The following is a 12500-nucleotide window of genomic DNA, read 5'->3' on the forward strand; positions in this document are numbered from 1 at the left end:
CCACGGCTCTGGGAGACGTTCCCTGCAGCAACAGTGCTCCACCACGGCTCTGGGAGACGTGCCCTACAGCGGCAGTGATCCACCACGGCTCTGGGAGACGTTCCCTGCAGCAACAGTGCTCCACCAGGGCTCTGGGAGACGTGCCCTACAGCGGCAGTGCTCCACCACGGCTCTGGGAGACGTTCCCTGCAGCAACAGTGCTCCACCACGGCTCTGGGAGACGTTCCCTACAGCGGCAGTGATCCACCACGGCTCTGGGAGACGTTCCCTGCAGCAACAGTGCTCCACCAGGGCTCTGGGAGACGTGCCCTACAGCGGCAGTGCTCCACCACGGCTCTGGGAGACGTTCCCTACAGCGGCAGTGCTCCACCACGGCTCCAGGAGATGGATTTAGCAGCACTAGCTTCAGCCAGTCTCCTTTTATGAGTTCTCTTTCCCATTTTAACATTAACAGGCCTAAAAATAGAGACATGTCCAGACTGAGACCATTACTGTAGCCCCCTCACACACCACTCACACACTCCCACAGCATGGGGCCAGCCATGAAGAGAGAGAGAGAGAGAGAGAGAGAGAGGCAGCAGGAAAGTGGCTTTAATTTGATTGCTCCGGTGCTGCAATTTTCCTTTTGCTAAATGTAGCATTAAAGGGTCCATACACTTTAAAATCCAGGCTTTGTTCAATGGTGTCTAAGTTGTAAAGGACCCTCATACTGGTGCTTTTCTACTAAAAAAGAGAACCAGATAAAGCCCTTGAAATGTGTCGTCTCAAAACCCCGTCTCTAAATGGAACAGCAGGCTTTGGAAACCACAACAATGGCGGTGGTAACATTTAGCGTTGTTTACTCATCGTGTATCGGCCTGTTGTTGTTGTTGTTTGGGACTGAACACAGCTCCGTCATCAGTTCAGACAGATCAGTAGAGTTTGTTCCTTCCTTGTTACAGTGTCCAGCTCTCGCTGGATTCTTTTGTCAGCCACTGATTCGAGGAGCGTTTGAACCTCGTCAAAAGATCACAGCGTAACTTTACGAGCTGCTGTTGTGAGTCGGATAAAAACAAATGTGATCTCTGCTGCAGCTGGAGATTTTACAGATGGAGAGTTAGTGCTGGTCGTCTGCGTTGCATGGCGTAGAGTGACGACTCTCTCTGGACAATCGGAGCTCTGCAAGGTTTACACGCCACGGTTTAGTTCCTACTCAGCTCACTCTGAACCATGAGAGATCAGGAACTAAAATGAAACCCAGTTCCAGAACCAGAACCAAATTTACCCGATGGAGAAGTAAAAAAGCACCATAGGAGGACCCCTTGTATGACCACCCTCTTCATAAATGAGCTATTGTTTCCTACCCTCCTCCAAAAGTTACATAGTTTCTGCAGTGCTGAGACCAGATCAGCAACAACAGAGGCTCTATTCTCCCTGTTACAGCTCAGTAAAGCATGAGAGGATAGGCTAAGACTAAGGCAGGCTGTTAAGCGGTGCTGGTTTTATGACATCACAAAAATAGATTTCCAGTCTGTTTTCCAAACACAAACCCCCGCGGTTCTCACCTCCGATGAGCATGGTGCAGATGGAGAAGATCTTCTCCGAGTCTGTGTTGGCCGAGACGTTTCCGAAGCCCACGCTGGTCAGGCTGCTGAGAGCGAAGTACAGCGAGGTCACGTATGAGCTCCTGACCGAGGGTCCGCCCCCAAGCACAGAGCCCACCTGCCCGCCGCTGTCCCCAGCCGCTGGCCCTGGCCCCGAAACTGCCCCTGTCCCGTTCCACTGGCTGGAGTTCACCCCCGTCTCCTGCACCACCGCCTCGGACGCTGAGGAGTTCCACTGAGATACATTCGCTCCGAAATCATCCAGAAAAGTGGAATGCAGTGATTCCGGCAGCAGAGTGGCCAGTGGAGAGAGGAAGTAGGGAGTGTCCAGGCGCTTTGCCAGCTCATGGAGCCAACCTGAGAGAGAGAGAGAGAGAGAGAGAGAGAGAGAGAGAGAAGTATGTAAACAAGTAAGACTTTCCATTGTCATGGGTCTCAACACAGAAAAGAACCTCTTTCATCCAGTTTCACCAGTGCTGGTACAAATGGATCAGAAACAGCAGCTGCTGCTGGAGTTTTTAAACCCTGTGTCCACTGACTGTTCACTCTGTTACTCCACTACCTCGTCCTCTGGAGTGATGCTGAAACCTCTCTGAATTCACGCTCCATAGTTCTTAATGTAGTGAGCAAAGCCAGTGCTGCTGTCCTTGGTGCTGAATCCTGGACATTCCTACAAGCACAACTCATGATGCCTGGGGCATCACTACCTGTTAGGAACAGTGCTCTAAGCCTTTGTTAAAGGGGTCTTGGGGTTTGCCAGATCATGGCACAAAATAGGTCTGTGTCCCATGGTTAGAGTAGTGGCAGAGTGTGCACAGGTGGTCACTCTTAAAAAGAGGGTTCTTTAGTTAATGCAATCATGTGTTCTATATAGAACTGTACTTCCATTCTGATATGGTCCTTTCCCTGATGAAATGGTTCTTCAAATTAATCCTACAATATACATCCTAAAATCCTAAAATAATCAAACAATATACACCACGTACTGAAGAAGAATCTGAAGAACCATTTTAACATGCAGCTGGTTCCTTACAGAACTTGTGTTTCTAAGTAGAACCATCACCACCTTTACTAAGCAAGGTGATGTGTTCCACAGGGTGCAACGCATCCCCTCCTCCCCCACTCGGCTGCCCTCTTCCTCCAGGTCTGAGTTTCCATTTGCCAGGGGTTCCAACCACTTGAGTTCCCAAGTTTTAAGAGTTCCACAGACTCTGGAGGGAAGGACCTATGATCTCGAGCAGAACAAACAGGTTCTTGCAGAGCATTGTAAGTGGAAACAATCCCAGAACTAAAGGTCATAGTTTATTGTAGAAAAACTTTACCACCATCAATGTCCCTTACAAACCTGGCAGGTTCACTGTAGGGAGGGCATTGGGAATTAAAGAGTGAATTATCCAGGAAATATACACTGCCTTTAACAGGAGTAGAAAGGAAGGAAGGAAGGAAGGAACTAAGTCTTATCTAAGAGTGCAGCAGGAAGCAGTATTAAAAGAATGTGCTACAGTGTCCCCTTTGTCTTAAATTTACTTCTCAATCTGTCTGCTTCTCTCTCTCTCTCTCTCTCTCTCTCTCTCTCTCTCTCTCTCTCTCTCTCTGTCTCTCTCTCACACACACACACACACACACACACACAATGATTTGTAATGCAGGAACACTGTGCCTCATTCTAGACCTCTGATGTTTCAAGATATGGCACAGTTCTACAAGCAGACAGAGGGAGAGAGAGAGAGAGAGAGAGAGAGAGAGAGAGAGAGAGAGAGAGAGAGAGAGAGAGACGTGGGGGTGGTGGTGGTGGGGGGTCAGAGAGAGAGAGAGATGAATGGATGTATGGATTGAGTGAGAGGAGGAAGCCAGAGGACGTTATTATTATTTAATGCTGTTTCTGATCTCAGTCCATTCACGATCTTTATCTCTATATCAACACAAAGCAGGTCACATTCTCACAGACACACACACACACACACGCACACACACACACACCAGAGTGATGTTTTAATATGGTGTATATAGTGTGACCTGGTCGTATGTGTGTGTGTGTGTGTGTGTACATGAATAAAAGAATACAGCTCTATTCGTATACGGCTGAGTGAATACAGAAGACTTCCAGCCGCTGATGGTTTCTTAGAGAGATGGAGTGAGGACACAGTGAAAAACTAGCCCTCTCCTGTTCCTGTCAATCAGAAGTGTGTGTGTGTGTGTGTGTGTGTGTGTGTGTGTTGTACCATGGACCTCTGGACCATCAGGAGAAGTGTGTATACACTATATACAATTCCTACTATAAAATCTGTGCCCTTATAAATACATCTATCTATCTATCTATCTATCTATCTATCTATCTATCTATCTATCTCTCTGGCACTGAGCAGGGTGAGCATGTGCAGCTGCTCCAGACCATCTCATTTCAATTGCTGCATTTCTATGTAGATTATTCCTCTGTATTCCAGAAGATGGACCGTACTGACCCGGTTAGCAAACCACGAAGTCCTACTCACCGATGTCCCATGATCCTGGGCTGTTATTCTCGATCTCCCGGCGACCGATGAAGTACCAGACGCAGGCCATCCAGTGAGCGAGCAGGGCGAACATGGACATGAGCAGTGTCAGCACCACGGCGCTATACTGAGAATATCTTTCCAGTTTCTGCAGTAAACGCAGGAGCCTTAGCAACCGAACCGTCTTCAGGAGATGAACCCCGAAATACTGCAGAGATAAAGAACATACAGCTATAAATGTAAAAAAAAAAAAAACTAGTTTCATAATGTGTGGAAAATGTTTAATAATCTAGGTTTGGCGATCTTACAAATGTGGTGTGCCTCAGGGTTCAATATTTGGGCCCTTGACAATATCACTCATACTGTCATTGTCCAAAGAAAAAAATGTTTAGTTTAACACACACACACACACACACACAGAACACACTCACCACACTGACGTTGAAAGCATAGAGAAGATCGAAGGGTAAAGCTGCGATCAGGTCCACAAACAGCCAGGTGGTGACGTAATGCACGCAGATGGAGCGAGCGTCGTACACCACCTGGCCCGACGTGCTCACGAAGGTGGTTCGGAAATTCAACATAATATCTGCAATGGAAAAAAACGCATAGTTACATTTACATTCAGAGTTTTATTTCCTACCCTCTTCCAGCAGTTACATAGTGCAGTTTCTGCAGTGCTGAGCCTGGAGTAGCAGCAACAGGGACTCCTTTCTCCTTATTACAGCTGAGTGGAATAAAAATATTACCTAGTGTTGCTAATAGGCATCAGTAACTGGTTCTGACTGCAATCTGATTGGCCAAATGTAATGTAATTTGCTAAAAAAAAATGGGTATGATGATTTATACTGTGCCAGGATCATTTCACTGAAACCCACTTAGTGTTGTGATCTCCTCATTCAAATGTTCCTTTCCAGATTAAATGTTACAGAAAAGTGCTTCCAGTTCCACCTTAAATGATGAAGCATGTACATTCTGGTACTTTCTGTCCACTTTAAATGATGGGTGAGTTACAGTCTGGTCCGGATTGTACATTTGAATCCACCTTTAATCAGCTACATGGCATTTCTAACATTTAAGGTGGAATATCAAATTCTAACTGCTTTCCATAATTTTTTTTTTTTTTTTTTTTTTTTTTTGAAAAGAAATGAAAAAAAAAAAAACCCTTAGCAACAATTGAATCCTGGAACCACCAGTCCACCTTAAAAGATTCTGTAGTTACATTCTAAATCTTCTGATCCACTTTAAATGTTGTGCTAGTCATGCTCCAGCTCTATTATTTAAGGTGGAGTGAAAATTTGAATAAGAAGAATTGTACTCTGTTGGTCGTAGACCTACTTTTGTTGGCAAAAGGAAATGTCAGTATTAAAACCTGCTTAAAACAATGTATGAGCTCTTGAGGGAATGTATGATTCACGCCCACTCGTGTTTGAGTCTTTAATTTAAAAACTGCATTGTTAATTTAGGAGTTATTAGGCATTGAGTTAATAATTCACAAGTGGCCGAGAGCGATCGATTCACAAGAGAAAGATTCTTTTATTCCAGAAGTATATTTTGCTCGGGGCAATGTCTCATCAGCACTGGAACACAGCGAGTAAAGCGGACGTCTCTGGCAGCAAAAACACACGCCTTTCTGGAAACGGATCTGACACCCATTCTCTTTCATCCTGAAACTCTCGCTTAACGAACAAAGCAGTCTGTTAGTAAACAGTCTACGGTCTACAGTGTCTGCTCTGGACCTCCAAACTCTGAAAGACCAGGCCTTAATTAACTCCCTAAAAAACACCAGAAACAGGTGAGCACCAGATACTCTGTGGATACATCAGATGATATTAGGTGAGCACCAGATTTTATAAAGTGAGCACTGCCCCAACATCATAAACTATGAAGCAAGCACCAGATAATATCAAGTGAACACAAGATATCATGTGTTTACCCACCACATACTAGTATGTGGTGAGCACCAGATATGGTAAGCATCATATACTATTAGGTGCACCAGATACTAGATGGTGAACATTAGGTACTATTATGTGAGCAACAAATACTATAAAGTGAACACCAGATTGTCACACTATTATGTCAGCACTAGATACTGTAATGGTGCACCAGATGATACGGGGAGAGCACCACATCCTATTAAGTGAGCACAAAATACCATCATTTGAAGAGAGTATATTATGTGTTTAGCATCAAATGCTATGTGATGGAACCAGATACTATAACATGAGCACAAGATACTCTGTGGTGAGCATAAGATATGTGAGCACTAGATACTATGGAGTGAAAATCAGATACTATGTGGTGACCACCTGATATTATAAAGTGAGCACCAGATTCACTGTAGTGAGAACTAGATGTTATGTTGTTAGCACCACATATTTCACAGTGATCACCAAATACTAAGTTGTGAGCACAAGATACTTTGGAGTGAACATCAGATACTATTTGGTGACCACCTGATATTATAAAGTGAGCACCAGATTCACTTTAGTGAGAATTAGATGTTAGGTTGTTAGCACCAGATATTTCACAGTGATCACCAAGTACTAAGAGGTGAGCATCAGATGCTGTTAGGTTACCACTTGTTAATCTTATCCTATTAAGTGAGCACAAGATATGATCAAATGAACATAGTGTATTATGTGTTGAACACCAGATACTATGTGGTGGGCACCAGATACTATAAAGGGAACACCAATATTATTGTATACCCTTAAGTGTGCAGTTAATACATGTTGTGAGCAGGAGATACATTTATAGTAAGCACTAGATAATTTGAAGGGAGGACCAAATACTATATGGCACTGCTTAACAGTATCTAGTGCTCTCAACATAATATCTAGTGCTCAACAGTTGTTTTTGTTTGGCAATTTGGTGTGTTATTTATAAACCAGTGAAACCCTGGGAACACAGAGTTTTCTCAGTTTTTCTGTAACTTTGGAAACATTTCGATTTCAAGTTTTTTTCATTCCATCTTTTATTTATGAATCACCAAAACACAGAGCAAAGACTTACATCAGCAATCACAACACATTCACCCACCATTTTCCCCCTCATACACCCCCGGCTCCCTGAACTCATTCAGATTCATTCTCTCTCTCTCTCTCTCTCTCTCTCTCTCTCTCTCTCTCTCTCTCTCTAAAATTTGGGTCCAGACAAATCATGCTCCCATTTTAGGATGCAGAGGGAAGTTTAATGTCATACAGCAGCTGAAAGTCAGCTTTGGAAACACAGAGAACAGGACGATAATGTGGTTGAAAACAGGTCCAGCCTTGTAAAAGGGACGACTGAAACGCTCTGGTTCTACACTTGTGCCATCACTGTATGTGACTGTTGTTTACTCCCCTCAGCTCCCAACCTCCTCAGAGTCTGCAGCGTTATTTACAATTTATATTAATTATTATATTATTATATAATTATATTATATTAATCATATCCACTCTGAAGGAAGGCAGACGTGAGAAGCAGGGTTGATGTGGCACTGATACTGAAATTAAAACGATTGTTCTTCTAATTAACGCTCTTTGTTTAATAAACATCTGCTGGAATTTCTCATTCCATCTTAAAAATCCAGCCCCATTTATCCAGGGCTTCCTTAAGTCAGTGCCTTATGCTGTTTTTCTTAGGCATTAGGCTCCATGTGTATGAGTCTGTTAGCGCTTTTTCACCAAAAGAACACTTGTTCTTGAACTGGTTCCGTTTCTGAGTTTTGGAACCTTTGTTCTTTTCCTTTGTTTGGTTCCAAATTTAGCCTAAATAAAATGGCTAATATTTAAGGTGGATTTTTTTAATGTGTCCAGCAAAATATAATTGGAGTTTTTAATGTGGTATTTATTTTAATGTGACAGTTTCTATGAAGTGGTCACACTAATGTTGCAACGATGCTAGCAATACATGACCAGCCAAAACCAAAGCTTGTTTATGAATGTTCCCCTCTAGTTTAAATTACACTTAAATACGCCTGCTCTGCTTGAGTCTACACATTTTTACTGAGCTCTACTCGCTTGATTCCTGATTGGATTTCCACTATAAACACCCACATTCCAAAATGTATCAGGTGTTGTTTCCAAATCCTAATCTCTAATACGAACAGCAGGCTTTGAAAACCACAGCGGCGGCAGTAACTTTAAGTGTTGTTTACTCATTGTGTATTGGCATGTTATTGTTGTTGTTGTTCAGACAGATCAGTAGAGTTTTCTTCTTCTAGTTGTAGCATCCAGCTGGATTCTTTGTCGGCCACTGATCCAAGGAGCATTTGAACCTCCTCAAAAACCACAGTGTAATTTTATGAGCTGCAGTTGTGAGTCGGATAAAAACAAATGTGATCTCTGCTGTAGCCTGTTGAGTGGAGTAGGGTCCATGTGCCAGGTATAAAGTACTCACTATGTAGAATCCCCTAGCATTTAGTATGCATCCTTTGAATCCTTCGGCTCCCCAAATTACCAATGGGGCAAGTGTGCTGTAGGAGACGGTGCCTTACCTAAAATAAAAAGGATCTCCACCAGGATGTCGCTCACACTCGGGGGGCTCCGGGATGTGGACCCTTCTTCCCTCCCCCCGATTGCAGTAAAGCAGACATTGTAAGGTACGGTGACCGCGACGTAAAAAGTGGCCAGCAGGATCAGCCAATCCCAGCCCGCTTTGAAGGTACCGTAATGAAGAAGGATGAAGCGAGATTTCTGAATGGCTGCCACTTTGTACTCAGGGATGGGTGGCTTCTCTCCAAACATGTTCTGGAGAGAGAGAGAGAGAGAGAGAGAGAGGGAGAGAGAGAGTGTGTGTGTGAGAGAGTGAGAGAGAGTGTGTGGTGTGTGTGAGAGAGAGAGAGAAAGAGAGAGAGTGAGAGTGAGAGAGAGAGAGAGAGATTTGAGAAGTGTTAAACATGTTGTAAAACTGCAGTATAATTTATACAATAGATCTGATAAGTAGCGCCCCCTGTTGTAGCCTCCATTCTGTCCGTTCTCTCAGCTCCACTCACCACAAAGTAACACGTTGTAGTTCTACCGCTACAGAGTATAGTCCATCTGTTTCTTTGAATACTTTGTTAGCCAATTTTCACCCTGTTCTTCAAAGCTCAGGACCCCCACAGCTCTGGTGAGAGTGGATCAGACACAGCAGTGCTGCTGGAGTTTTTAAACCCTGTGTCCACTCACTGTCCACTGTCCTCTTTGGTCCACCTTGTAGATGTAAAGTCCGAAAAAATTTGGTGTTGGCTGTCCTCAAGTCCTTCATCAGTGAAGAGAGGATGCTGCCCCCTGTAGTCTTGATGGACTATTCTCAATCCAGAAGTGACACTGAAGGGTTTGAAAACTCAAGCAGCGATGCTGTGTCTGATCCACTCGCACCAACACACCAACACCACGTCAGAGTCACTGCAGCGCTGAGAATGATCCACCAACTGAATCACCCCTGTCCTGGAACATGCAGTATGCAGAGCAACAGATGGACTACACTCTGTAATTATAGAACTACAAGAAGTACTAGAAATGCCCCTGTGTGGTCAGTGGAGTTGAGAGACTGGACAGTGAGGGTAGAAACAAGGACGGTATCATGATATTCTGTTATGATTCTGTGTGCTGCACCAGTTTATTTAAGTGAACTGTGGGTTTGAAAATTCTAGACATAGCCCTTGAGCAAAGAATCTCAACTATTTCAAATATATCAAAACATTATGTTACCAACACGCAGACAGAAGCCAAAGGTGTGTGAACACTTACTGAAAACACATCTGCCATACCTGACATTCTCTACTACTCTGAGCATCAGTGAAATGTTCAAGGGAACGTAAGATTCCTCCGATTGATAACAAACAGCCGCCTTAACAACAGCCTTAGTCACAAGGTATTAGTCTTAAAGAGGACACACTCTTTACCTTTTCCTGTGGGCATTGGTCAAAACCCCACAGGCCCCACAGCAGCGCTCTCCCACTGTCTACACAGCCCTGTTCAGAACGCCCGCTTTCAGCACCTGTTCCTTTAAATGATAATGAGCCGCTCGCTGTTCACCCGGACCCTGAGTGCACAGCAGTGAGGAGCGTTCAGCAGAAGCTCTGGTTTTTACCCGTTCTCTTTCTTCTCCGCTCTCGTTTTCTCCAGTGCTCTTATTTCTCTGCACTGGTTGCTGAGTTTAACCTTGTCTTTGCTCTCTCACATAAACGTGGGTCCGGCGCTGTGATTGGACAGACTCAGACGAGGGGGTGGGGCAATTCTAAAGCCTCTGCACTTTGATGTAAAGAATGGAACAAAATCAGAACACCAATGTGTTCTGACTTAGCGCACACAGATAACACAGATATAAGAACACAGATGCGGTCTTGTTTCACTGTGTGTGGGTTGGTGGGCTCCAGGTCCACACATGATTTCTTCATAATGTTTCCCCTTCATTACGTTTCAATGAATGCCATTACCACAGACTTCCACAGGGCACGGTGTCAGCGAGCAGTGTGCGTCTGCAGTGGTAGCGTCGGGAAGTGGATGCAGATTAATGCCCTGTGAAAGCCTTTGGGACATAATTAGCACTAATTTTAAAGCTTATATTCCACAAATAATCCCAACAGCAACAAAAAAAATGAAGTTTGGAGGGGTCTAGATGTTGAATCTCGTCTCCAAAAAGAAGAGACTTGATGTACAGAGGAGTCTTGTTTACACAGCACGGTGAGCACTGCTTTGAAAAATGATTTTTGTGGACGGATCAGTGCCTCTGTTTTCTGTGATGAATACAAAATGATGTTTATCACCCTTCCCTGCAAGATCTGTCAATATCACTGTGCGTCTATCATTTTTACGTCTGTCTGTAGCGTGGAGCTTTATTCCACTCAGCTTCCTTCCCTGGAAAACCCGTCCGAATCAATCCAACACCCCGAGGTGGTCTTGTGTAATCCCTGAGAAAAAGAAGTCTTAGAAATGAGTTAATGTTTGTGGAGCTTGATTTGAGCTACGTCTCATCTCCTATTGACCTTGTATTGATGTACGTTCAGGCACAAAAAAAAAGTGTCTGTCCACTCTGCATCCGTTATTATCACTCGTAAAGGACTAGGATCTTATCTCTTACAATGAGGAAAGACATAGAAACCCAGGACTTTAGGTTAAATGCAATACAACAGGTGAACCCAGCTCATGGATGAATAATACATGGTCTTTATGAAATAACAATAATCACACAATAATTATCAAGCAGAATTAACCTAAAGGAAAACAGCTAAATAATCAGTAATTTATTCATTCATTCATTCATTATCTGTAACCCTTATTCAGTTCAGGGTCGCGGTGGGTCCAGAGCTTACCTGGAATCATTGGGCGCAAGGCAGGAATACTCCCTGGAGGGGGCGCCAGTCCTTCACAGGGCAACACACACACACACACATTCACTCACACACTCACACCTACGGACACTTTTAAGTCGCCAATCCACCTACCAACGTGTGTTTTTGGACTGTGGGAGGAAACCGGAGCACCCGGAGGAAACCCACGCAGACACAGGGAGAACACACCACACTCCTCACAGACAGTCACCCAGAAGAAACCCACACAGACACAGAGAGAACACACCACACTCCTCACAGACAGTCACCCGGAGGAAACCCACACAGACACAGAGAGAACACACCACACTCCTCACAGGCAGTCACCCGGAGGAAACCCACACAGACACAGGAAGAGCACACCACACTCCTCACAGACAGTCACCCGGAGCGGGAATCGAACCCACAACCTCCAGGTCCCTGGAGCTGTATGACTGCGACACTACCTGCTGAGCCACCGTGCTGCCCTACCAGTAATTCAATCATTCTAAATATTTATGAAGCAACCAATCACACGAAGGGCACAGAAACCGTGGCACCCTGAAGACATTAGTTTGAAAAATTCTCGCACAGCTTTCAGGGTTCATCTGGCTTTTATTTATAGGTTATTTGTATTATTTGTGGTTTTATTAATAAATGTTGAATTGTGCTGGACTGGTGTAAACCTACAGACTGCATCTTAACCCATAAAAATGGGTAAAAAAGACATGACATCAGATTTTGGAACATTGTTGTGAGGATTTGATGGAGTAGGGCCACATGAAATGGCTGTCAAATCCTTTCAAATCAACTTTGTGTCACTTTCCTATCTGATACCTATCCGATTCCTGTCAGATGAATGTGTATGCATGCGCTTACTGTGGAGTTAATTAATGAGGCAGTGATGACTGCTTCTGGATCACAAACCCCACCCCATCTCCTCCCAAAGTTATCAGACGTCAGATGAAGTCCGCGGAAAGTTGGACTTACGTTGTTGATCTTGAGCTTGCTCTTGTCTTGTTTCTGCAGGTGTCCGGAGAGCTGGTAAAGCACGGCTCTGCTGCGGCGGCGGTTGGCATTGAAACCTTGAGGCCGTGTGACCTTGTGGACCTCCAATCCCGTCTCCTCATCTGATCAGAGAAA

The 12500-nt window shown here is 44.3% G+C and overlaps 1 protein-coding gene across 1 annotated transcript in view; it reads right to left on the reverse strand.

The window, feature by feature from the left end:
- kcnh3 (potassium voltage-gated channel, subfamily H (eag-related), member 3) overlaps positions 1–12500 on the reverse strand; it is a 124102-nt gene that overhangs the window by 26431 nt on the left and 85171 nt on the right. The window contains exons 4-8 of the mRNA XM_066686179.1: positions 12348–12487; positions 8559–8811; positions 4507–4664; positions 4076–4283; positions 1545–1940 (exon numbers count right to left, since the gene is read on the reverse strand). Coding sequence (XP_066542276.1) covers positions 1545–1940; positions 4076–4283; positions 4507–4664; positions 8559–8811; positions 12348–12487 — 1155 coding nt within the window. The remainder of the gene's footprint in view (positions 1–1544; positions 1941–4075; positions 4284–4506; positions 4665–8558; positions 8812–12347; positions 12488–12500) is intronic.

This window comes from Hoplias malabaricus, chromosome 12 (assembly GCF_029633855.1).
Source record: "Hoplias malabaricus isolate fHopMal1 chromosome 12, fHopMal1.hap1, whole genome shotgun sequence".
NCBI classification, from domain to species: domain Eukaryota; kingdom Metazoa; phylum Chordata; class Actinopteri; order Characiformes; family Erythrinidae; genus Hoplias; species Hoplias malabaricus.